This window comes from Talpa occidentalis, unplaced genomic scaffold (assembly GCF_014898055.3).
Source record: "Talpa occidentalis isolate TD23 unplaced genomic scaffold, MPIMG_talOcc4v2.1 talOcc4.4, whole genome shotgun sequence".
Lineage (NCBI taxonomy): Eukaryota > Metazoa > Chordata > Mammalia > Eulipotyphla > Talpidae > Talpa > Talpa occidentalis.
Genome location: NW_023604295.1, coordinates 108503803 through 108531051, shown reverse-complemented (window position 1 = coordinate 108531051; position 27249 = coordinate 108503803). Strand labels below are relative to the sequence as shown.

Sequence of the window (27249 nt, the reverse complement as noted above, 5' to 3'; positions counted from 1 at the left end):
GACACCAGATGTCACTCCCGCTCTTTCTTCTCTTCTGATGTCATCTTTTTTTGGTGAGGAAAGAAAACCCTCTTCAAAGAGTAGAGAGAGGCCACGTGGGCCAGCAGTGCCCTTTGGTGGCAGCTATCCTTCATTTGGCCTTTTTGAGAGACTTGTTTTGCTCTAAAGTGTTTCTCTTACTTCATCAGCACCACTGTTTTCAATTTTAATTTACATTTCCTTAAGATTACGTAGCCCGGATTATTAGCTGTCTTGGAAAGGACTTGATCCAAGAGACTAGAAGGAGCCTGAGTAATGGATCTGCAATTAGCTGGTCTAATTTCTGGCAAGATGAGGGACTAGACTCCCAACCCTAAGTGCAGCAGTACTGAGTGTAATAATCCACCCTCCTTTTTAACCACCTCCTCCTTGCCTGCCAGACCCTGCAGATGGAGCCTGGCCCATGGTCCAAGTCTAGCTCAGAACAAATGCTCTATCCACAGGAGACGTTTCATCTTACGTAGCTCCTACATTGTTTGCTAAGCTGTATTTTCTAAAGGGGGAGCAACTACTAGTGCTTCTTTGGCAGCCACTGCTGCCTCTAGATCTTTGGTGGATGGCCTCTGGACAAAGGTGATTTGGAAAATATTAGGAAAGCAGGGTCTTTCTGACTGGAACCCAAGCAACTACTTAATAACGGCCTCTTCCCGTTGGCTTAGCCCTTCCTTTAATCCTGTGTCATCACAATCCTTTGCCAAGTGAAATCACCAAATTCCATGGCTTCCTTTCACACTCAGACACTGTGTAGAAGTGACTCCACACCTCACCTGCTCCTCTGGTCACACTTCATTCTCCACAGGCTGCTCAGTTTCATTAAATTCCTCAACTCTCAGCTTGTGATGAATGCCATATCTGTATTTCAACCCATGAACTCTTTTGTAAGCATCAGAATGTGTAGTTCTCCCATCCTGGATACCTCCAGGTAAATACTCAACCATCCTCAGTTAATTGAGAAATGGACACCCTCAAGGAAGAGAGACACACAAACTATGCCTTCTGGAGCTCTCACATGTCAGTGTCAATGCCACCCTGATGACAGAAGGTTCCTATATGACACAATGACTAAGTTATTCTAAATAAAGAAATAGGCTGGAGGATACTAAGTTTAAAGTTAGTTATGAGTGTATCGACACAGCAGAGATTTAGGGAATTCTGGACTTGATAGACCTTAGGATAGACCTACACTATTAAAATGGTATTTTTTGGGGGGGGAGGGGTCTTCCCCTAAACAATGAACTTTTAGATAAAATAGGAAAATATTTTAAAAGAACATGTGTGGTATCCACCATGGACTGCTGCCCATATTTTTCTAAGAATGGACATTTAAAATCCAATTGCTATTTACTTACACTACCATTTCACTTTAAAAGGGGACTTGAGTTCACACTTACACATATAGAAAAACATAAGCTCAAAACAAAGGACAAATACAAATAGCTTTAGGAAAGACTATACTACACTCTCTTGATTCCCCCCAACCCCTGTCATCACAAAAAATGAAAATGACAACGGAGGACCCCTGATCCAAGGACTTATGAAATGGGAGCAACTGGTTTAGGTCCTGGGCAAGAGGTCAGCGCATAGCTTCCTAAAGCATGCTCTATACAAAGTATTAGTCTCCCAAGATTACGTGGCAGAAAGAAAGAGGGCCCCCTGGTCTCAAATATTTACATTTCAGAGAAATACTGCATCCCAGGGCTCCCCTGCCTTAAAGGTTCTTGATTCTCACACTGCTATAAAGTTTCTGAGACTCTCTGGACAGTAAAAGGTTGAACTGTTTGACCTTGGGAGCACTTACATACTTTGCTTACAATGACGCTAGCGATTTTTGGCCACACTCAAAATATGTGGGGTTATGGGAAGGACAGGTGCAATTCTAAGTTACTGAAGTTGCTGTTTTAAAGCACAGAAATGTTATCAACTTATTTATTACCCCTAATCTGTAAGGGTTTCTTTTGTGGAATTTCTGATGCCATCACTGTTCCTTCTGTTTGGCGAGAACTTTGGCAGATGAAGTCTACTCAGCATTGCCCTGGGAACTCTATGGAAAGGTGACATGACGCACCAGCCGAGGCTTCAGTCAGCAGGGCAACTTAGCTGTGGAAAATCAGTCTCCGAACTCTGAAGATTCTATTCACTGCTCTCCTCATTGAGAGGGAGCTGACCTGTGGAGGATGTCTCTGGCCTCTACAATCGCTCCAGGATTTTCCCTGTGAGAGATCTGAATAATCCCTGGCTTAAGATGAACCTAAGTCAACCAGAGGCCAGTTTCCCCCCACATAATGCTTCCTCAGAAGTCTCACTGGCCTCAAGTGATCGAACAAAAAGGCCTAAGGGACCCAAGTATTAATGGCGACAGAAGAAAGAGATCATTAGTTTTAGTTGGGAGTGTTATATTAGCACAGAAGCCTCCAAGTGCCAGCAGTTCATATAAGTGCGTAACCTTCTATCACCTCTTAAGAGAAGGTTTGACACAGAGCTTTATCATTTTGAAGACTATTTTAAGGGAGATTCCCCAAATTCACAAACCAAATTATCAGTAGCAGTGCTTTGTACTTAATAGAAAATCTGTCAAGATAGTGAATTTAAAAAGGTATCAGGAATTTTATAGAAACTACACTTACAGGAGGAAAACCGTATGATAGCTCGCTTAAAAGGGTTAGGCCTGGAGAAAATGACAAAGAGGCCAAGTTGGGAAGTTTCACTCTCCATAAAAAACTTATGTTTATGGGAAAGTATATCGCATTCAGTACAAACGTTAGGTATTTTACAAATGTTAGGTGTTTGGAACTTATCTACAGTTGCAGTATGCACGCACATGTGCAGGAAAGCTAATCCCAATGAATCCCAAGATAAACTGCTTTGTAAGTACGTAGATGACGTACGCCTCTAACTTGAGGTAGGTTTTTGTTTAATGTTGGCAGCAGACAAACCATGTTACGCAATGAAATTTCCCTGACACCTGTCCTACAGAAATGAGCACTCTCTGCCCATTTACAAAGTGAGGAGGATGCAGTTTCTTAGGTTAGAGTAGCATCCCTCGCTTTCCCCACAATACAGGGATATAATTCTTGGGACAGTGGCGTGGCCAGATTTGTCCTACAAGTGAATTTAACGAAAGACAATTACAGGACTCGCAGGAGAGCGGATGCTGACACAATGGGAGCTGAATGCTGGCTATGTGCCCAGCTCACGTGGGCGCTCGACACATTTACTAAAACCCAGTACTTACATAGTATTCAGCAGAACTGACGGGACTTCCAGCCCTGAGAAGTAGCCTCGGAAGGAGGGAGCCAGCGCATCTGGAAAAACATGCAAGGAGAGAGCTATGAACCATGGCTCCCACCAGATGGACATTCTCACCCTTCAGAGCATCCTGCCAAACTGCCATTCCCTTCACTGCTCCCACTGACACCAACGGGCAGTTCTCCCAGGGAGCAGAGGCCTCCCACACCCCCTTGTGAAGGGGCCAAGCTCTCAGGAAATCATGCACCTCCAGGAGCATGTGAGGTTTCAGCAGGTCCTCTGCTCCAACTTCTTTTTCCCAATTGACAGTCATGGCTGGACTAAAGTCTGGCCCAGTGAGTCTCCTTTCCACACTTAACCCAGCAGTGCCTCGGCTGGGAACAGGTTCCCTAATGCTCTTCTGATCAGCATGTGGAAACTTGTATCAGCTTTGCTACAGTTCATGACCCCATCCATGCCAGTGATCTGGCCAGGACTTCTCTGAGGTTCTACACCTATTCTAGAAAAGGGGTTCTGGCTTCTTAACCCTGTGCCCTCTGCTTAGAGAGGGACTCTAGCCCCAGCTCTTCCATTAGGTTCTCAAAATGAAAGACTAGCCCTAAACAAATGGACCAAGTGAGGTTTTGTCCACTTGGCAGAATGTTCTGGGTCCTGGGCTGAGGAAAAAGTGAATAAGCAAATAAAATGGCGAGTGTACTTTGGCCTTAACAAAAACATTTGCCTTTGCCCACTTACTAGTAGCATCAGTTTTGCCCCTTTGCCTGTGGACCTTTAAGGCAAGAGAGGTGTTTCCCAGCAACTCTGCTTCTACGAGGAGGGTGATCGCCCACCATGAAGAAGCCACACAGGGGGACTAGGGGCTCAGAGGGGGAGCTAGTTAGCAACGGGGTGTGAACTACACACTTCACACCTCCCAGGCGGCTAGAGAAAGACAACTCTTCCGGGCTCTGGCCGGAGCTGTTTGACCTTTAGTTTCCAGTAGATAGCTAGGAGGAATTTTACCTTTAATGGCCTACTTCAGTGGTTTACTATAATGTATTTTGTGGCAGAATCCTCCTTTCATGTGGCATCTAATTCAGATCTCCAAAGTGTGAAAAGATGAAAGAGCGTCTGGTAGACAGAGGTGCAGGGGGCAGGAGCCAGCGGCCTGCGGAGCAGCTCTGCAGAACCTGGGGATGAGACCTCCCTCCTCCTTGGACCCGATTTTACAGATGAGGCGATTGGTAGAGGTCTGCGTGTCCTGAATGATGGCCCCATGGTTGCAGGCCCAGGGGTCAGGGCTGGGTCAGAACCCAGGCACCGGAGAGGGAGAGCCTGGCCAGCCGTGCTGCTCCATGAGCAGAAGTACTCTGAGTTTCGCTGGATCCCACCGCCATCTCACAGTGGCTGTTTCCTCTCTGGTTGTCAAATGCGAGGCAAGGGGACCCGGTGTGGGGAACTCTCAGGACAGTGAGACCCAAGTGTGCATTAGAGGCCCTTTGGGGGATCACTGAGGTAGTTACTAGAAATCAGCTGCCAGTTCCTGTCTTGTGAGAGGACAAAGCTGAACCAGCAGGTACTGAAGCTCATCTAAGGCAGGGCCAGGGGCATTTTCAACACTTAGCAGCAATTCAGGGCATGAGGGGCCAGGAACTTCCCATGCCTGCAGGGGATTTAGGCATATGCAGGACAAAGGAGAGAGAAAGATGGGAAACATGGGAGGCAGGAGAACCAGAAGGGAGAGGGAGGCTGGTAGCATACAGGGGAGGGGGGGAGAGGGCAGGAGGAGGAAGACAGAAGGGCACAAAGAAAAAACTCATACCTACCCGTGCCTTAGGGCTTTGTGCATCTGTGTCCACTCGCTCACTAAGCAAAGGGCAGAGTTGGAGCTGCCTTCTTGAGAAAGGTAGTAAAGGATGGGCCGGGGGCATGGAGCCCAGTGGCAGATGAGGGGCTGGGAACCTAAACACAGTGGGGGGATGGGTCTGTGTACACCAGGGCAGGGGAGGGAGGAGCGTGGTGGTGGCGCTGGTGTGGCCTGGGTGTAGGGCTGGGCACCGAGCCTGACGAGGCCAGGCTACAATGGTTTTACAAGGACATGGCTGACGGGAGGGGTGGGGGCTGCATGATCCAGCTCAGTGAAGATGGCTGTGAGAAGGAAGCCTTGGTCTGCTGTGCACCCCTCCAGCCCGTCGCCTCTCTTGCACTAAGTTTCCTTCACCCACATAGCCCTCGCCTCCTCTCCTCTCAGTAGCAGACATCCCCACGGTGTGTGCGACCAGAGCACTACGGCCTGTCTTCTGCATAGCCTAGGACACCAGGGCACCCCAGGGTGACAAGCAGGCCGAGCCCCAGCTGTGGGCCCAGGATCAGCTGTGCTCCACTGAGCCAAGGGAAGTGGGGCTGCCGATGCTCTGGGAGGATGTGGTGGTGATGGAGCAAGGACAGGCCATGAGCTCCTCACCCTGGCGCCCTGGCTCAGATACTACTGTGCTGGCCAGGAGGGTGGGCTCCTCTCTCCGAAGCCCACGGACACCCAAGACTGCCTCTTCTTGCAGCTCAGAGCACTCAGCTGTGCCCACCACCTTCCAGCAGAGGGCGGTGCCCCACAGCTGAGCTGCTCATCCCTGAGCTCAATGGACGGGTTCAGGGGCACAAGCTGTTTTGTGCTAATTACTGCTGTCTTGGGGGGGGGGGGAGGAGGGGAGGGGAGGTGTTCACCTTTACCCCCACTCGGGCTGCCTGTTCTGTTTTTTTTGCCACCAGGTCGCTTGTGGTCACTCATGCCCATCACCTAGGGGCTACCTCAGTGTGTCACAAACTGGAAGCCCTAGGCTCCCTCGACTCCCCTCCAGAGAGCTCGTAAGGGATGTCTGCATTTCACTGGCCACGTAAGGCAACATCCCGTCTGCAAAACATGTACATGTTCACACAAACACACTCAACGACGTACCCCCAATCTTGATTACAATTCCTGGGGCTCCTGAAGTCCCTTTAAGAACCTCTAATGTTATATATATAAAATCCAAAGTAACACCGCTATCTCCCTTGTGCTCAAGACCACTAAGCATTGATACATCACACGAATCGTGACACGTAAGCTCCACGAGCACTTGGCGAGGACAACAGTTATTACCATTATTAGCACTACCCAAGGGCCATGCCGCCGGGTATTCTGCTGTTCTGCCAGTGCACTTCTTCAGGAATGTTCTAAAATTCAGGGCCTGCAAGGGAACACTGAAGTCTCCAACGCCCAAGCCTGGTCCCAGGTCCTTTGCCATTCTGGTGATGGGCTGCACTGGAGTAGGAGAGTGCCAGATACCCAGAGAAAGAAAGAACTCAGGAAAAAAAAAAACCACAACGCACTAAAGGCAGCAACTTGCATTGTTCTAGATTGACTCCCATCACACTTCAGAAAGTCACCAGTGCACCAGGTACTCAGTTCAATTTCCAGTCGCTTTAATTAGTAACTACCCAGTATTTTAGCTATTTTCTACTTTGGAAATAGCCAAGTCTAGCCATCTTAGAGTGTGGTCCCAGTGCCTGGAGCATCGCTGGCTGGGAGGAGGTGCAAATGCATCGGGGCGGGGCACCTGACAAGCCCTCCAGGCCAGGCTGACAGCTTGGTTTATAAAGTTCTGGCCAAAAAAGTATGGCAAGAAGGCAGTCTGTCCACAGATACCCTGTGGTTACATAAGTTTGAGAGAAAGTGTCCTTCAAAGACAACATATGTATTAGTACATTCAAGGTCCTAAGAAGTTCCACAATAAACACACCTGTTTGATCTTTTCTAGCCCTGGGTGATTTTCCCAAGTTGATCTGACCCCAGAATCCTTTACATTATGGAACAGCGACTAGTTCCTGTAGGTGCTGAGAAATGTTATTCTGGAAGGCTCCTTCCAGGGGTTACAACTGCTGGATCATATAGGCTCACGCCAGCCAACATGGCACCCAGTTTCTAGCTTTGACGAAAGTAAAGCGGAAGCTCATCAGACCAGGGGTGCCCTGGATGTCTGCTTCATAAAGATGTTCTCGGCTTTCCTGACACAAATGCTGTTACTGAACCAGATTTCTCTGTATTCAGAACTAAGCTCATCTCGTCTACAAGCCTGGTGTTCTCAGACAGTTTCTAGCACCCTCCCCGAGCTGGATCCCTGGACACCCTGCCGGCCCCTTGCCAACGGTGAGCCCCCGGTAGGTGCCACGCCCCTCCTTTAACTGTAGCCAGGCCAAAAGCGCCCCCCTGTCCAAGCAACTCCAAACTGACCAAATAGGCTGGGGTGATGCTTCACAATACCAAAAAATTTGATCCTCTTTATGGGAAAAATTAATCATAGAAACTCTTGAAGGAGCAATTACCAGAACTGAAACATTTCCCATAGTATCTCTCCTTCATGAAATGAAGCTTCCTGAGGATCACCCCAAAACTGCCAGCCCCCACTCCTTTCCTAGCAGACATGGAAGGGACGAAATGCAACAGAAATGAAACAAGTTGCCACCATCTAGGTAAAACGTCAAGATTTAGATGAATTGATGTGAAGGTTAGTCCGATCTGCCATCTGACCCTCCCCACCAGGTGGGAAGGGGAACGTGTCAGTCCCACTGGAGAAAGCCATGCGCCAGCTTAGGCCTGGGCTCCCGCAGGTCTCGTAGTCTGGAAGGCGGGACACTGCTGGTGTCTGTGCCCAGGCAGGGCAGTCTAGGCTCCGACAGTCGGATCCTGCCTGTACACAGCACCTGCTCGCACCAACCCGCCTGGCTGAATTCCACATAAGCCTTCCATGATCATTCTCTCTCCTGGGCTTTTAGTTTTCTCCCTGTCTGACCGAAGCATTAGCCCTGCTCTTGCTTCTAAGCAGGCATGTGAAATATACTTAGACATCCCCAAAGTTCACTCAAGATGCCTCTAGGGTTGAAGGCACCCAAGCATGTAACACCCTGTGTCAGATTAAGTCCACAGTGGTTGCTGGTCATCCATATTTAATTTTGTCAGTCTGTTAATTTTTAACTATGTTTGCTATCAAGGGCTATTAAAGGTCCCAGGAGCCGAGCTCACTGAAGCGAGTACTTTGTGGCAGAGCAGGTGAGGCTTGAAGTTGGGGTGTCCCACTTTCCCATGCTGTCACCGGGTTTTGACCTTCCCCACCAACAGCACAAAGTCTGAATAAAACATGATCCCATTTGGAGTTGATTTTCCTTTTTACCCCTGTCACAATGGGTTTTCTTCAAAGGAACATTCACTTTCTTTTTTATGAAGGCTACATTTTACAATTCTGAAGTTTCTTTGTAGCCTGGGTTTTGCTTCCAAAGCAGCTAGCATGCACTAAGTGCTGGATGGTGTGTGCCTGGACAGCAGGCTGACCCGGCACACAGCGCAGGCACGGGCTACCACCTTGCCTTGGCTCCGGCAGCTTTTCCTTACCAAAGAATAAAGCCTGGAAGCCGGGTTTCTCCTGGCCTGTCACCGCTCCCGCATCCCTGCATCCTAAGTGCTACTGAAGCTACAAAGAGAGGCCTCCGGAGCCCGTGGGCCACGCCAGACCAAGTTCTGACAGAGGACACGGAGGAACTATTTTAATGATTACTCTGCAAGCATTTTACTCTTTCCCTCAAAATAACCCCATGAAGTAGGTGTTCAATCTGATTTATAGATAAGGAAAATGAGGCTCAGAGAGTTTGAGATAAACTTACCTAAAATCCCCTGGGTAGTAGAGTGGGTAGAATGTAGCATTAAAATCCAGCCTGTTTGATCTTAAAACATCAAGTCCCGATTATGTGCCAAGCCAAGCCCTCTGCACCCTCCTAGGGTGACGGTCAGACCCACATTTGTTCACAATCCAAGAAAGAGGCAGGCCTGCAAACAGCACTGACAGGGGTGACAAAGGATGAAATGGAACATGCTTAAGAAACCTGCAGAGCACAGTGCACTGAATTAAGGTCATCTTGCTGCCCTCAGTCAGAAGAGGCCTGTGTGAGCTGTTGCAATCAGGCAATGGTGATTGAGTTCAGGGAAGTGTCCTTGGGACCAGCAACCATGACCATGGCAATAGCACTGGGAACTGGCTCCGGTTTCTGAACAGCTCTGGTCCTGCTAGCTGCCCAGCAAGCTAGGGACCTTTGGGCCTCAGTAGCAGACCTTTGGCCAAAGGAAAAACTATTTCCAGCAACTCTGGATGACTAATTTTGGACTGCTTCTGAGGCCAGTGAGAAGCACGCATACGTCTCTCACTGCCTCAGTGGCGGGCTTTAGTTTTCCAAATATCAAAGAGCAGAAGCGGGTAAGGGATGGGACAGGACAGGGAGGATACAGAAGTGCAGTCCCCTGCAATTCAACTACAGGAATTACCTCCCAAGGCGCAAGATGTAACTCCACCACCTGGAAATGAGACTGGACAGAATCCCAGTGGAAGGACTGTGAAGAACAATCCAGAAAGCCCAGGGAGGAATGGGCCACGTGACCCATGGGTCATTCTCTTCTCCAGTGTCTCTGATAGGAAAGCAAGATAGGGCAACAGCTGGAAAGTTCAGGGACAACGGGTCTGAGTGAAGCAACACTCGGGAACCTTTTGGTCTCGCTGGGAATTCAGCTGTTTCCCACTCTGGGTCCATTTCCCGTCAGGGCGAGGTTTTCTTCTGGCAGGCGTGTTCGGGCTGTGGGGGAGACTTCCTCTGGGCACAAGTTCTCCCAGAGCTGGCAACTGAGCAGGTGCTGTCACTTGGTGACGCTGGCAGCTTGTGTCACTTGAGGCCTCACCTTGCTCACCTGTCTGTCTCTCTCCCCAGCTGCAGGCCTTCCTTCCATCTGGCTGCACACGAGGACTCTGCAGTTCCACTGGTGCCTCGGGACACGCTGGACACTCCCAGTGTCGGAACAATTACAGCCTCGTGCAGAGCGAGTCCTACGCTGCCTCCTCCTTGGTGAACACTCAGATTCTCCTTAAAAGGCTAACCGTCATGACGCCCTTGTGTGCCAGGCACTCTCGTGTTTACATGAACGGTTATTAGCCCACTTTAGTGACGTCCAGAGAGGTTAAGGAACTCGTTCATAGTCAAACAGCTCGTCCGTGGCGGTGTGTGATCGGGCAGCCCCGCAGTGTACACACCCCTTCTGTTACCCACTCACACGCAGACCCTCCCGAGGGCACAAGTCACAGCAAAGGTCAGGTCTTGTGGGGCAGGCAGGGGAAGAGCCCACAGGGAGGGCCGGGGAAAGCAAAGGGGTGTCTGACTCCCAGTAACTGGGAGACGCAACACCCCCATCCCCCCACTGGTGCTCAGGAGGCTGTGCCTGGCCCATCTGCACCCCCCGCCCCCCCTTCTCCTGAGTTAAGTCAGATGCTCTCAGGTGACTAGGAAGCGAGCGAAACAGAGAACCAGACAAGGGGCACAGTCAGGAGATGGGCTCCTGGGGGTTTGTTTCTCACAGTCTTCACGGAGCTGCAGGTTTAGAGGGAAAGTCAGAGAATTAGGAGTTTCATTTGTTTGAAAACAATGGAAAATCTGGATGGACCATTTGGACCGAACAGTCTGAAGGCGACCTCTGCAGGCCCGCACAGCCACGGTCTCCCGTCGGTCACATCACGGCTGACGGGCAAGGACTCCAGGGGCCGAGAGCCATGGCATGGAGGGCGTCCAGAGGCAAAGCTCAGTGCTCAGAACTTCCTCCCTTACTTTGGGGGGCCGCCCAGCGGCTCTGAGGCACTGGAGTTACTTCTCAGGGGTGTCTCTCTGGACCAACCCCCGTTCTCTTTAGCTACTGCCTTCAGAACAGGAAGTAGAAGCCACAAACGAAGAGTCCCTGCTGGGTGCAAACAGCACGTGCCTTGGCTGCTGTTCCCCTGGGGTGTCCCCCCACCCCCCAGTTAAATCCCAACAACAAACCACACTTTGCCTTCTTTACTTCTGTAGTCTGTACAGGGCACAGTGACAGAGGAGATGCTGAATCAATTAATCTTTTTAAAGAAGTCTGAAAATGCAGTTTCCGTAAGTTACAAGCTGTTGAGCAGATGCCTGGATCTGGTGATGGGGGTGAGCTCTGTACCCACACGCCATTCTGTGGCCTTCTATCCCTCCATGATCTGCCTTCCCAGTTTGCCTCTATTTTCCCATGGTCCATTTCTGTGTTTATTTTGGGTTTAACCTTTAAAATTTTTCCAGAATGCCACAAGGGACCTCCTCAAGGCCTATCTTGCCCGCAGGAAGGCTGTGTTATGGTTTCAGGGCCTTCTGTTTAGGTGCAGGTGATGCACTCCTTCCAGAAGGTCAACTGTTACTCAGGGCAAGTAAGCCCCGGAGCAAGAAACCTGCTCCCTCAGTCCCACTTACCTGCAAAAGTTTCTAGCCCAACAACATGATTCGGGGCAAGGGCAGACAGTTTTCTGTTTCTAGTGCGCAGGAAAGGCAGTGCACTAGACTGGGTTGCTCTCTGTCCCGTCCGCTGACCCCAAACCTGAACAGCTGAGATATGTGGATACGAGGTGTCAGGAGCAGCTGTCTGTTCTCTTCTGAATAGCCCTCTCCTAACACTCAGAAGGAAACCTTCCTCTGCTGTTCACAGCAGCTTATATAATACATGTAATAAATTTTAAATACCAATGACCTTGGGAATAAACAGAAGGATCACCTCTAAAAATGTGAATCTCAAAAATCAGATGTTGGCTGCACCAAGTAGCTCTTTATCTGTAAAATTAACATGTTCTGAGGGTTCTGGTTCTATTTTCTTATCCAATTCTTTAAAAATAGGATTTAATGTGAAATAGGTATCTTCAATTTCAAGAGGGAAGCACCAGACCACAGGCTGAAGGCAGGGCAGTGATTCAGCGCCTTCTCAGCAAGTGTGTTTCCTGGGTCCTCCCCTTTCTCTGGATTATGGCGGCCAGACTGGAAGATGCCTCCATTTGTCACAAGATCATCTCTGCTGAAACAAGATTTCTGGGCAGAGGTGACCCTCGGATGCCAAGGTGAGAATCTTCTGACGTGCACCTCTTGGTGGTTTCATGGGTCCAGGAAGATTCAAGCAGCAGCAGTGGGACCTGCGCTCCGCGTGGTTCTCCCATCTACTGCACATACAGTGTCATGGGCCCAACTCTCCCAGAATCTCAGGGGTAACATCTTAGCTTCAAATTGCATCACCATGAAAACAAAACGCTGCAGTCTACTTGAGATCATTTTTGCTCTGATTAAAATTTTTATTGAAATCTCTCAAATGTTGCCAAGAAATAGCTTTTGCAAAGGGGGTGGGGTGAGAAAGGAGCTAACAAGCAAATTCAACATGGGAGCTCCCTCTGCTGGTCTACAGTAGGCTGATATGTTACAAACACATTCCCAGATACAAATCTAATTTGCTGGAGAAGTGGACAAAAGACAGGTGTGTTGGGCTTTGCCTCAGGAGAGAAACACTAGAAGAAAAAAAAAATCCATGTCTCAAAACAGAGCACAACATTGCTAAGAAAAGCAAAATTATTCAAAAGCGTCTCCATAGATATATAAGATTTCCAAGGTAAAAACGAAATGACCCTCTATGGGGATGCTCTGTTTTGGTCTTCCCAACTGCTCTACCACAAGTTAAAAATCCTGAGGCCCTTAGGGGGAAGGTGAAGTGCTCATTTCCCTCGTCTTTGCTTCCCAATCTCTTCTTACGGCCTTCCCATCTACTTAAAGATCCAAGGAGTGACTGGAGTGAGGCCTTGCCAAAATTCCATCAAAGAACGAGTCTTTGGTGAGCCAGCACGGAGGTGTGGGAAGAACAAAGCCTGGGTGACCTGGTGTGGTCACGGCCAAGGGTGGACTTTCAGTTCCTCCATCTTCTCCTCACACGTAAAGCGGGTTAAACCAGCTGATTTGCCAAGTCTCTACCAGTTCATTCTATGCTTCTCATCTTGGACCAAAAAATGTAAGTAACACTACTTGTGCATGAGTCCTCAGGATACGGAACCCATGCTTGCACTGGGACTGCCTCCAAACAAGAAGTGGGGTTGAATGCCACTGATACTAGATGAGAGTTAACCAACTCTGGGAACGATGTGATGGAGCCAAGTGGATTCCAGGCTGGGAAAGGCTCAAGATCAAGGAAGAACTCCCGAGGGGGATGCCCCCTGGGCAGCAGATGCCCTTCATCAAATGGCTGAGTCCATCTGATCCTGGCTCTGCCGCTCCCCACCCTTTCTCACAATGGCATGGCTTATTTCTTACGACTCTTTAGCAACCACCATATTCCTTGAGTTACTTTCAATTTCATCCATTGTGTGAACCAAGCAAAAGCAAGTGACCAGATGCCAAAGCCACCATTTCCAGTCCTTTCTGGCCAGGGTAAGGGTGAAAGCCTTTGGGCCAGAATAACCAAAGCCAGGATAGGATGTCCAAATGACTGGATGAACCTGGCAGCGTTTCGTGGTATTATTAACTGGCTATAACTGTCCACTGGTCTGGATCTAGGCAGTCTAGCCAGGGGAAACAGGAGACACATCCACAAGCAGGAGGTCTTTTATTTGTTCCATGTCATCTACAAAGTTATCCCCAGGCCCACGACAAATACACTGATGGCTCAGAAGATATCCCAAGGTTTGCATTTTATCTCTTCCCCTCCCCTGCAAGGGTGACCGAGCACTGACATAGACAAAAGTTTTGGACAAGCAGCAGAGGAAGGAAAAGCAAAAAAACATGATTTAGAAATTGAGTAATCAGCCTCAGAATACTCCTGCTACTTAATTTTCTATGCCAAGTACTTACTCTAACTGCCATGGCTTACATTTTTCTTCACTATTTGTATATACTTTCTATATCCCGTTCTCTGAACACAGAGGGTAAACATTTCTGGGGCCCAGGCATCAAGGCCTTCTCTTTGTGGTTCGCCCGCATGGTGCATGGGTAGCCAGGAGTTGAAAGGATGCATGAGGCGCTGGTGACTCGGACAGAGAAGGCGGGAAGTTTAGGCCCAGCACCCCTGGACACTGGGCTCACTGGGCTGCCTCAGTCGCCTCACACAGCAACAGAGTTCTGTGCAACATGAATGAGGTTTTATGTGAGAAAGAAGAAGTTTTTGGAAGCTACTCATTTCATCCAGCGCCTTGCCAATAAGCACTATGCAAAACAAACAAACCCCCCAAATGTTAGGTTCACAATTTTTTTTTTAAACCAGGCTTTCCTATTTAGAGGAGTTAAGAAAGCAGTAAGACAAATAAAATCTATATTCTTTCTGTTTTATTTACTATCGATCATCATTCTGAGCCCTGACATTGTTTACTACTACTTAGGCTAAAAGCAAAGCTAAGAGAAACTTTCACCAAGGGGAGAGGAAGACCTGGCGTATATAGACAGTGATCTTTGTAGAGAAACAAGGGAGTTTGTTTATAAAACTCAGGCTATTCTTAACCGAGAAAGAAAGCGCTCAGAACTGAGACCTCTACCTTGACCTGTAATTACATCCTAAACACTAGATCGGACCTTCTTTCTACACACAGGATTTCCTAAAAAAAGGCAAACAGGAGCCCTTAATCTTTTCTGTCACACATGTGAGCAGCACAGTCTTCCTCCTGAAAGCTCCCAACGTTCCCCTGTGGCCACTAGACCTAGAAGACAGCAGACATCTCGCTACGCAGAAACACAGCCACAGCACCTCCACAAGTGCACGCTCCTTCTGCAGCCCTTCTGCAGACAAGGCACACGGTGAGGCTCTAGGGACGCCCTCTAGCTGGCCGGGGGTAACCTGGGCCCCGACTCTCGTGTGTGGTATGAGGGTGAGATCATTAAGGAAGAGAGAGGTGTCATTTGGGGCAAACATCAGGCAGTGGGTGATGTCATGGCTGTCAGATGGTCCTCATCAGTTCTGGAGGAGTGTCAGCTCGATTTAGAAGGGATCATTAATCTCTTGAAGGTGGATCTGTTAGCTGGATAGGTGTTAGTTGTATGATGTGCTCTGGGGGACCAGATCTGAAAGGACTGGTGGTGGAGTGAGTGAAGTCGTGGCCGATGGGTATAAATTACCTGGGCATGCAGTGAAGCGGGATAGGTGAAAGCAGGAGGAGGTAGAGCAGGCGCTAACTCCGCTGGGTACAGAGGGTACGGGGCCCACACTTCAGGGCTACTGGGGTAAAGTGCAGGCACTGTGAGCTCATCTGCAAGAAAAGAATAAGGGAAGAGTTAGTGGTTAACAAATAGCTGGTTTCACATCAGAAAACAAAACACCCAATAACCCCAAGCCCCAATGTCAGAAGTCAAATTATTCTCATTCTTTTCATAACCTGCTGGCACTGCTCCCCAAGCTCGAAGTAAGGGAAGGGGAAATACAAAATGAACAAAAGCAACGCGCGTGTGCTGCTGCTGGCCTGCTGAGATCTCAGGCCCACGCTCTACGGTGACCGCTCTGAAGTCTCTCCAACTGAAGCTGGGGGACCCCAAGGACAGTGGGGAGTTCCTGCGCTGAACAGCGAACGTGGCCTTCTGAGCAAAAGAGAAGGAGAAAGAAGTGGTGGGAGATCCTCCACGAGAACCTGCTGCGGAGCCTCTGGAAGAACAGCAGCTGCCTGGCAAAGCTCCGACACTCCCACACGACAGGGTTTTTCTGTTTATCTGTAATTACTAGTGACAAGTAAGCCCCCATCACCAAACAAGTGCCACGCAGCCCCCGGCAGCACATGGTCAGACATGGGGCCTACAAAGAATCTGCCGTGTTACAAATACAGAGAAGACGAGTGAAATGAATAAATCTTGATTAAAATTAAACTCCACAAAGATGTAAACATTGTGTTTATATTGACTCAATTTTCTGGCGCGGGGGGGTGGGGGGGGGGGGAAGGGTGTGTGTGTGTGTGTGGTGGTGGTGGGGGGGGGGTGGGGAGTCGTGCTGCCAACCACCTGCTCTCAATGTTCCTCTGCAGCCCTGATCCATTTATTTTAGATTCCATCCAGGTCAAGCTGCCATTTGCCAGACTGGGGGGCAAGTGCAGGGACCTCAGAATGTACATCTCAGAAGGCAATCCATTAAAAAGTGACAGCAGACATGAGGGAGTGTCCCAGCAAAGGCAAAAATAACATCAGTCAATGGTCATGTATCTGGACTCTGTGAAGCAGCAATCTCAATAGTTGCTTTTATCACCTGTCAAAATTTGCCATCAAGTAGCCGAGGATGCTGCCCAGAACGGCCGAGGGAAGTGGGAAAAGGTGACGTGATAAAGCCATTAGTGACCGCCATTTAGGAATTTTGGAAGTCTCTAGTCCGTGTGGACTCAGGTCCAGTCCATAGTTACTCCACTCCCCCCACGGCCATCTAAAGATGGCACCCCAGACCAACACATTCCAGGTCTCTCTCCTCCCTGTACCCCCAAACTGCAGCTCTGAGCAGGGTTCTCAGTGCGGGAAGGGAGCTAGAAATGGTCTTGCTGAGTGTGACATGGTAGTGATCCATGAACAGTCAGAGGCAACTGGGCCTGTGGAGTGTGGACCTAGGAGCTGGGGATGGGTTAGGCCTTCCAGCGAGCATTTGATAGGATAGGGGGCAGTCAAGAGCCCACTGATGACTATCACTCAGCAGGCAGCTCGGGGATCCCAACAATGTGGGGTGATAATAAGGCTGGCTGGCCTCCCTGACTCCCTCTTTCAACAAAGCCATTCAAGTGACCGCCTCAGGATCTGGGGTGGGAATGCCGACAGCCTGGCATTCAGACTGGCCTGTTAATTATTATTCAGAGGGGGAAATAATAGCACCATAAGCCTCTGAAATGATCAGGTCTACACCATCTTCCTCCAGTTCCAGGGTGTGTTAGTGTCTGTAGTTTCCGTAAGGAAACCCCTGACAGAGGGCTTGAGGGAATGCTTAACAGACCCCATGTTTCCTGTCAGGAGACCATCTGATTTCCATTAGAGCAACTCTTGTGGGAGCCCAGCTAGTGGAAACTAACTGTTGCCAGAACCAAGGCCCTGGGTTTTAAACAAACAACCATTCTCAGGAATGGCAAAGGAGTGCTGTTGTTGTTACTGTTATTTTAGCTACCATGCTATTTTAGGACACTGACTCTTTTTTAAGTAGAGGTTATAATGCAATGTTACTTCAAAAAGAAAAAGTCAAGAGAATCTCAACATCCAGCACCCTCACCTCCAACCCGTGCCTGCCCAGCCCCTGGTGATGGCAGAGGCTAGCGGTGCCACCGGGAGAGACAGAGGAACTTTCTCGTCCTGCTGCCTAACACGAACCGGCTAGGTGGGGCTTTCAGTTTTGCTTTTTAAAAACCTGATCAATAGGTTCTTCAGAAAGATTTCATTTTAAAAATGAGCATGTCCTTGAGGCTCTATAATCCTAGAGAGAGAGAGACTGGAGATCAGATGGAGTCAAGTTTCAGTATCAGTCTGAGATGGAATTTACGATTTCCAGACATTTCTACATTGTTATTCTAAAGCATTACAGGGTCTGCACAGATACACAGAGACGATTCACTGATTGACATCTGTACAAGACCTGCCTCAGCAGAATGGGGGAAGCTGGTTTCCAAGTTCCCTAAACCTAAGGCTGCTGAGTGACAGTAGTCAGGCAGCGAAGAGGAGCCTAAGAGAGATTAGGATGGACTGACACTGGCACGGTCCCCCCTCCATTTCCCCCGGTCCCCCCCCATTTCCCCGGGGGAAGGAGGCTGGAGTCACCTTAATGACAAGAAAAACTGTGCACAGTGGGTGGTGAGGAAGAGGGGAGCTCAGAGTGTGGGGTCCCCAATAGGGATGTTTGTGCCAGTCAGTGCTGGGAGAGGAGGGAGCGAGGGCGATTTCTGACAAAGGATTTTTAAGGGTTGGCTAGTGAGCGCGCCCGGGAAAGCAGGATCAACCTTACGTTGCACCCCTGCATCTGCTGAGACCAGTGCCTGGTGCACAAAAATGCTCAGTGTCTCCCACAGGACCTAATGGAAAACCCTACAGTTGTTTAAAGATACACCAATTTACTTCCCTTTATATTAAAAAAGGAAAAAGAACAGTCCCAAAAGGGAGCTGCTCATGCCCCACAGAGACACAATACCTAACGTACGTGCAGTTTCTGCTTCTCCCCCAAAGTGGGCATTTAAACAAGCCAAGCTGGAGTTTCCTCATTGAGGTGGTGGAGCCATCTGCATGGGAGCCCCTGCCTTCTCTGGTGTAGCCCCAAATAATCTTTTCTTTTGCTAATGACCTTGCCAGTCCTCTTTCCAACACAGAAATCTTCCATTTTTTGAATGACTTCTTACAGAGCCTTTCTACTCGCTGGAAGGCAAGCTGCTTGACTCATGGGTCTTAGATAAGTCAATTAGATCTTCTAAATTACCTTCGACACACGTGACAGTGCCTGTTACACAGTGGTGTGTAATGAACGGAAACACTCCAGGTGAGGAAATACAAATGAAAACAACAATGGGGATTTGTTTTGTAACAGACACTAGAGTCAAAGGAACCAGGCCTCACAACCCCTGCCTGGCTTGTCATGTTTACTTGCCTGTCTAGAGACAATATACGCAACAGGGACGACCTGACCAGGTCAGGATCACACTAACAATGAAGCAGCCCTCCCCAACACCTACATTTCACTAAGTGGCCGAGGACGCTGGAAAACCCACACTCGATAAAAGCACACTGAGCTTTTCACAGTTGTACATTGTTTTTGACTGTCATGTGGTCTTGAGAAAAAACACAGTGAGAGAGACAGGCCCTTAGCACTGAAGGAGCAGGAGCAGCAAGGGAGCAGCACATCTCCCCTGGGTCTCCCCTTGCCGAGTAGCTGCCCATTCTGCTCCAGGGCACGAGGAGCCAGAGACTGAACAGGGAAGGGCAAGTTCACTGCCCCTTGGCCCACTGAGGTGAACTGGATTTCTGGGAGGGGGTGAGATTCCTCCAGACAAGAGAGGCTCTTGTCCACCCAGAGTGAGCCAGGCCCCAGTGAGTAGAGAGCACAGGCAGCCAGGGCTTTTTGCAGGGCCTAATCTGACTCCTCCTGAGGAGCTTGGGTCAATTGTTGAGGGCGCATAGGTGCATAATATACATTTAGTAGACAAGCTTTTTCTTAGCTTAAGCAGCAGCAACCACAGTAGTACAAATTAGATTCTGAGGATTATGGGACTAGAAACTTCCCAACTCCACTCTTCAATCCCTTTGAAAACAAGGAATCACAGAGTCCCTGTGGAAGGTTTAAGCCTAAGAGCCCATGAAGATCATCTAGTCACTTTTTCATTTCAGAGGAGGAAACAAAGCTGCAGAAAGGGGAACATCTAGTTAGAGAGAGATGAGGACTCCTAGAAGCAAGGAACACGGAGAATCCAAAATGGACTTAAAGGTGGCCATAGACATAAATGTTGTGGAAAACAGACAGTCTGAGAACTTTACGTTAGTATGTATTTGGCCACTTAGATATTCCTATTTGAAAATATTTCACGGCAATCATCACATATTTAATGTGCCTGAAACACACCCCCTCTGGTGGCCTGTCCTCCATGGTTCAAAATTTTAGTAGATGACATTTAGCTGCCCAAGTCAGAGAACAGATCACGCCACTCTTGCTCACGTTCAATCTACCACCATCCATTCTCATTTTTACCACCAATGGATTTCTGAAAAGGACTTCTACCAGTCCTGTGGGTCACCACCCTGCAGCCAGGGTAACTTCAAAATAAACACAATTCGGTACTGAACGTCGCCCTCTTGCTGCAAAGGTTTCTCTGAATGTTCCTTCCTGGCCTGGAATCAGCCATTTCAGTGCTGACCAGGCCTAGTTCTCCCTCACTTCTAAGGCTTTGTACGCACTTATTCACGCTGCCGGGGGGATATGTTTTCCCTTCACCTGACTCAACGCTTACTTATTTTTCAAAGGACTCAGATGTCAACTCACTTGGTTGGGAGAGGGAGGAGGAGGATTCCTTCAGTTACTCCCAGGACTGATCTTATTCTTTGCTTACCCAAGTGCCTAATACTGTTTTTCAAAAAGGATGAATAAGTCAACTATTTGCTCAAAATCTGACTGATACACACACACAGACCCCTTGCCCTAAAGGAAGGAAATGATCAAACTGTAGTTTGAATTCTGCACGGGAGACAGATGCACAGAAAGAAAATGGACATAAGAACACATAGAAGTTTCTTTAAAAAATATATAGAGGGCCTCCCTTGCGGTGCAAGGGGTTAAGCACAGCACTATGAAGCTATCGCAACCTCTGCAGCACTAGTTCGATCCCCGGCCACCCAGAGCAATACCCACATGGTGCAGCAGACCTCTCCTGCCTCAGCAGTGTTTTCAGTCAATCTGCCTGTTCTGCTCTCCACTGTCTCTGGTGAATCCTCTCACCCTCCACACCTCTGGCCTGTACCCCAGTTCTTGCATGCATGTGTGCATAAATATTAAAAAAATATAGAAACACTGGTTTGTACCTTAAGAAAACAAAAACTTACCATCCAGAAATAGTTCTTTTTTTGGAAAAGACTGACTTCAGGGGTCTCCCTGGTGGTGGTGAAGTCTCCGCACTATGAAGTTATCAGCAGCCACTGCTATACGAGTTGGATCTCTGGCCAAGGAGCTAACCCACATGACACAGCAGACCTCTCCTGTCTCGCCTGCTGCTCCCCTCAGCAGTGTATTTCAGTCAGTCTGCCTGTTCTGTTCCCCACTCTGTCTCTGGTGAATCCTCTCACCACCACCCCCTCCACCTCTGGCCTACACCCCAGCTCTTGTATGCATAAATAAAAAAATAAATCTTTACCAGAGATTTAAAAAAGGACTGACTTCCTGGTGGGGGCTTCTAAAGACTGAGTGGAGGTTGCATTTAAAAGAAATAGGAGGGTCCCACATGGCGCGCAGACCTCTCCTGCCGCCCGCTGCTCCCCTCAGCAGTGTACTTCGGTCCTTCTGCCTGCTCTGCTCCCCGCTCTGGCTCTGGTGAATTCTCTCGCCCTCCCGCGCTTCTGACTGTACCCAGTGCATGTATAAACAAAACAAAACAAACAAACCAGCAAACAAATAAAAAGCATGCCTCTATTAAAAAAAAAAAAAAAAAAAAAAAAAAAAAAAAAGAAATAATAACATATATAAAGGAGCTCACTGTCCACTCATAGTAGCTTCACCGCACAGGAAAGACATTTCCTCTTTTCTATTGAGAAAGCAGACTTAGATCTGTGTACCTGTGACTACTGTGCCACCCTTGGTGACCTCCATTACCCGAGCCTTAACCCTTTCCCCTTCCGTCTCCCCAAGCTCACTGGTCTTAGCTCTTTAAGTTAGTGCCTGAAGGGGCCTCCCCGGTGGCGCAGCGGTTGAGCGCTGGGTTGCGAAGCTGCCCGCGGCCTCTGCGGCGCCGGTTCGATCCCCGGCTGCTCCCCGGCCACCGGAGGAGGGTCCCACATGGCGAGCAGACCTCTACTGCCGCCCGCTGCTCCCCTCAGCAGTGTACTTCGGTCCTTCTGCCTCTTCTGCTCCCCGCTCTGGCTCTGGTGAATTCTCTCACCCTCCCGCGCTTCTGACTGTACCCAGTGCATGTATAAACAAGCAAACAAACAAATAAATAATAAATAAATAAAAAAAAAAAAAAACCATGCCTCTATAAAAAAAAAAAAAAAAAAAAAAAAAAAAAAAAAAAAAAAAGTTAGTGCCTGAAGCCACACGTTCAAGTCATTCAGTGTACTGAGTCTCTCCCTTCACGTGGAAATATGTTATTATTCAACTGCTTTTCCACTGTTTTTTTCTTACCCATTTGTCTAATGCTTGTCTGATTATATGCCAGCATAGAGGAGCCACAAGAGGTATGGATGATTTCCTGCGTGTTCCAAGAGTGACATACACTTCAACCCTGTTGCAGTAACACCTTATTTTTCCATGAACTTTTACAGACAGCTAAAAGCTTATATATCCATTATTATTCTGGATTCACTGAAAGCTCTAGAAAGAAGAGCAGGAATGGCGTATCATTTTAACAAGGAGAAAAACGTGACACAAAGTGATATAACTCAGTGTACTGAGGAGTAGAACCAGTCAAATCTGTTTCAAGGTTCAGTTCCCTTCAAAAACACCACTGTGCCCTCCTGCTGGGGCTGGGGCAGGATTTGGGGGGGGGGGCATGACTATTACTGGTGACAGATGCCTACAAGTAGTCTCCATTGCTAGCTTTTAGCATACCCTGTTTCCAAGAATTAACTCAGGGACAGAATCCTCCAGAAGAGCTTGCCCAATAGATGAAGAATTCGGCCAGAAGAAACAGCAGCCATAAGAGTTCAAGTATGATGAAAAATTCCACTTTTAAAAGAAAAAAAAAATCAATTTTGAAACAAGAAAAATAAATCAAGGATCCAGTTAAGCAATCAACTCCCACTCACATACCTCAGCTAGTAGTTGATCCATGTCTGTTAAGTAAACTTTTCAAAAATCAGCTTTAAGAGGGTCTGCTCCTTTGCGGACTATTCCTTTAGGACACACTCGTTTGGAGACGGGACTAAGAGTGCAGGGTCCACGGCCAGCTCCAGGCCCAGTCTGCAGTGGGCTGTGTAGTGTCCTCCATCCCAATTCACCCACCTGGAACCTCAGCATGTAATCGCTTTTGAAACCAGGAACTCTGTAGGTGGTTATTATTTGGATCTCAAGATGAAACTATCCTGGATTTAGGGTGGGGATGCAATGACTGCTACCCTTAAAAGAAGAGAGGGCAAAGAGAAGGTGGCGTGAAGGTGGAGGCAGACATGAGAAGGATGGACGCAACTACAACCAATGAAAATCAAGGACTGGCAGCAGCCGCCACAAGTTCGGAAAACGAGACCAGTGGTTTCCTCTTGCAGCCCACAGAAGGGACTGAAACCTCCAAAACCCTGACTTCAGATGTCTGGGCCCCTAAAAGGTGAGAGAATACTGTCCTGCTGTCTCGCTACCCAGTCAGCTGGTGGTAATTTGCTGAGGGAGCCCATCTACAGTCCCCATGGAAGGCTGCTCACTCGCCGGCTCCCTGAGTAACTAAATGGAGGCGAAGTAACCAAAGATGTGGTGTGATGCTCAAAGGATGCGTTCAGCACCACCCAGCACACATCATGATGGCGATTATTGCATTCTGCAGAGGAAGCCAAGTGTATGAAGGGCAGGAGACACAGGAGAAATCAAGTCTGTTTTCTAGTTCTCCTGCTTTTGATCACGCACCCGGGCGACGCTCATTGTCCAAAATATTAATTCTATTTCGAGAACTCAAATCTGCAGCTATGATTTCTATTCCAGTGCTCACCTCCTAAATTCAACTCATCTACAAGTCAATTGTTGCTCAATCAATTCTTCTTACCTCTGAACATTTGCCTTCATCCCAATCACTCAGCTTCCAAGCTTGCTTTGTTTCCCATATGCAAACAGTTGCAAGTCCTAACAATAAAATGACCAGGACACGGATGATAATAAACGGTGGTAGTCACAGTAGCAGCTAATGTTTTTACGGCGCATCTTCTATGTGCCACACACTATGCTAACGCTCCTTGTGGGTAGTATCAGCCCCCTTACATTATGAGGAAGCAAAGGCACAGAGAGGTTAAATGACTAGTCCAGAGACTCACAGCAAAGAAAGAACCAAGATGTCAATGAAAGCCATCTGGGTCTCATATCCAGCACCTCCTCATCTCTTCCTGTCCACGCTGATTATGCTCCTCTATGCCTTTTCCTTTCTTCTGCCACCCAGATACAGGTTCTCACCTGGACTGGTTTCACAGCCTCCTGGTTTTGAAGCTGGTTTCCTAATAAACTCCATTCTTCTCCAACCAATTTTTCACTCATCACACATATTCCCACAGCAACTCTTCAAACCTACAGGCCTACAAAACAGTAATGCCAGGGAAATTCCACAAACAAGTTGGTCTTGATTCAACTGGCCCAGAGTCCCAGAGTCCCCTCCTCTCCAGTTAATGATTTTCGGCCATTCCTCTGGGCAGTCAATGCTCTCACAGTCCTGTTCTTCCCTTACTGCCTCACTGTCCCATGCCAAGAGGTCACCCAATACAACCCATGGTTTTACAAGGATCTGATCCATTAGTTGAAGGGAACCCAGAGCATAAGCAGAAGATGACCACTCCCCCAGGACTTGGCTTACATCACTACTGTTATCTAGTCTTGTTTACCACAAGGGGACATCTTCAACCCTCTTTTTTCCTGAGACCTGCCACTGCAGGGGTGAAGGCTACCCAGATGCCCTTCCCAGGCCAGTCCCATGCAGGCATGGTCAGCTCAAAATTGAGGCTCTTCGCCAGCTCCTTGAAGAGCCTGGATTTCTTAGTGACTGCAATCAAATCTGGATAACAGGAGTTCTATTTCCAGAAAGCTTTGTTTTAAATTACACAAACAACAAAAACAATTGTCCAGTTACACGGTTAGAGATCTTGGCAAGCTTCATGAGGGCAGACTTCTCGCTGGTGTGTTCACTGACGTGCCTTCTTTCCCAGGGTCTGGCACAGAGTAGACTCTCAACGAATATTTCTGAGTGAATAATCTCTCTCTGGCAAAACAGACCACCCCTTACTGCCAAAGTGTTACTTGTATGTCTTTTGATGCTCAAGCAGCCTTTTCTATCTGAGGCAGATCATTTAGAGTTCTGTGAGATAACTTATAAGGATTAAAAAGGAATTTCAGTATTGTACAGAAGAATGGCTGTGTGGGACTCTTCACATATCAAATGGCAAAAACAAGATTTATGGAGCCTATACTTTGTGCAGAAATACTTCATAGGGCCTCCCTGGTGGCACAGGGGTTGAGCTGCAGCACTATGAATCTATCCGTAGTCACTATAGCACAGCATGCGTTCAATTCCTGGCCAGAGAGCTACCCATATGGTGCAGCAGACCTCTCCTGTCTTGCCTGCTGCTCCCCGCAGCAGTGTATTTCAGTCAGTCCTCCTGTTCTGTTCCCAACTCTGTCTCTGGTGAATCCTCTCATCCCCTCCCCTCTGGCCTATACCCCAGTCCTTGTATGCATAAATAAATATTTTTTTTTTTAAAAGGAAATACATCATTGACTCTAACCTACTTATTCACCAGGACATCCCTGTGAGGCTGGTTCTGCAATGATCCTCTCTGTGTCATGAAAGGAGATGAATGTAAAGACTCCACTTCTACAAACCTTTGTTGCTTTTTGAGATCATGGATTAAGTGACAGGCCCAAGGCCATGTAGCTAGGAGGTAAGCCAAGTTTTGAATAGAAGCAATTCATTCCAGTGCTGACACTAACTATTAACCACTGTGTTAATGTGGCGGTTTTGTCTGGCTAAACACCTTCCCCCCAAACCATGACACTAAACTTCCTAACCAAGTTAGAAAAGACAGGTCACTACCATTAGAAATAAACATAACAGGGGCCTCCCTGGTGGCGCAGGCAGTTGAGTGCAGGGCTGTGGAGCTGTCCGCGGTCTCTGAGTGCAGGTTTGATCCCTGCTGCAGAGCAACCCACATGGCGCAGCAGACCTCTCCTGTCTTGCCCGCTGCTCCCCTTAGCAGTGTATTTCGGTGGCTCTGCTGTTCTGTTCCCTGCTCTGTCTCTGGTGAATCCTCTCACCCTCCCGCACATCTGGCCTGTACCCTGGTTCTTGTATAAATAAAATAAATCTTAAAAAAAAAAAAGAAATAAACCAAACACTATTTTAGGGTGGATGAATAGCACAAGTTATTTTGAAAAAGACAATCTGTTCTGTTTTTCCAGGTCATGTTATGTAATTAATTCTTAAATCTATTTTTAAAATCTGTAATAAAAAGAAAACCACATTCATAAAGTAATTTTCACACAAGTTTTACACATACTAGCTTGCTAGGAGGGATACTACGGGTGTAGTGAGTACAGAGTATGAAAGGCGTGGGAAGCTATGGTTTTAGATCAGTGGTGATATATGTAAGAAATGTAAACTCGTGCTTCACTAAGAATACCGAAGGGAGTAGAAAGGAAAAAAAAGTTCTTTCTTCATTTAAAAAACATTCAGTAAAATTTCCACTTGCTACTTGCTTACCTTTTAGGGCATCCATGCATTGAAAGTTAGGAAAGATGAAGTATGTTTACAAGAGTCTTGGGAGGCATAACTGTTATCAAGGCAACTGCTATTTGCATATATCCCCAAATCACAAGAAAGTATAAGCTCCCTGGGCTTCCCTGGTGGTGCAAGGAGTTAAGTCCCAGCACCATGAAGCTACTGGTAGCCGCTCCCCAGCCAGGGAGCTAATCTACATGGTGCAGCAGACCTCCCCTGTCTTACCCACTGCTTCCCATAGCAGTGTATTTCAGTAGATCTACCTGTTTTGCTCCCCACTCTGTTTCTGGTGAATCCTCTCACCATCCTCCGCCCCCACCTCTGGCCTATACTCCTGCTCTTGTATGCATAAATAAAATAAAACTTAAAAAAAAAAAAAAAAAAAAAGAGTATAAGCACCCTGAGTTCAAAGCCTCTGTCTGTCTGGCTCACCAATGCATGCTGGGTACAGTACATGTTATATAGCCAACAGCAATAACTTTTAATACGTGTTGTGTTAGGCATGTCTTTGTACTCCTACTAATTATGTCTGGGACAGTCAATGAAAAACTGTTCAATTTAACTGATATTACCAAGTGCTTACAACTAACACCATCAGGAGCTGTAAAACTGAGAAACATATGAACAATTCAATAATTTACAGTCTAGCACATTTCCTTGATATTTAACAAAAGGTCTAAATGTTCAAAGTTCCAGTTCTGGATTAAAAGGCAGAAAAACTTTTTCACCTGTCATACTATCAGTTTTTAGGAAGTGGAGACTGACTTAGAGAACTACTTAATCATAACCTTAAAATAGATTGTAAAAGCACTAATAACAGATCCAGACACACGTAAGCGGGGGGGGGGGGGGGGGGGGGGCGCTATGGGCCACATGTGGAATTCCTGATCTAGTTGCGAATCTGCCCTGAGCCCCTCCTTTCATCCCCTACCTCCTGCTGGGTAAGCTGAGCAACTCTACCCTTTCTGGCACTACATCCATGCTCACTGGTTGGCCCTGGCCTCTCTACTTCTGATTTATCCAC

The 27249-nt window shown here is 47.9% G+C and overlaps 1 protein-coding gene across 2 annotated transcripts in view; it reads right to left on the bottom strand.

Moving 5' to 3' along the window:
- The window catches only part of RBPMS (RNA binding protein, mRNA processing factor), a 159163-nt gene that overhangs the window by 3620 nt on the left and 128294 nt on the right, over window positions 1-27249 (bottom strand). The window contains exons 6-7 of one of the 2 annotated variants that reach the window (XM_037526003.2): window positions 15247-15377; window positions 3272-3341 (exon numbers count right to left, since the gene is read on the bottom strand). In XM_037526003.2, the coding sequence (XP_037381900.1) occupies window positions 3279-3341; window positions 15247-15377 (194 nt within the window). In that variant the 3' untranslated portion in view covers window positions 3272-3278. Of the gene's footprint in view, window positions 1-3271; window positions 3342-12431; window positions 12663-15246; window positions 15378-27249 lie in introns of those variants that run through there. The other variant, XM_037526002.1, reaches the window with a different exon arrangement.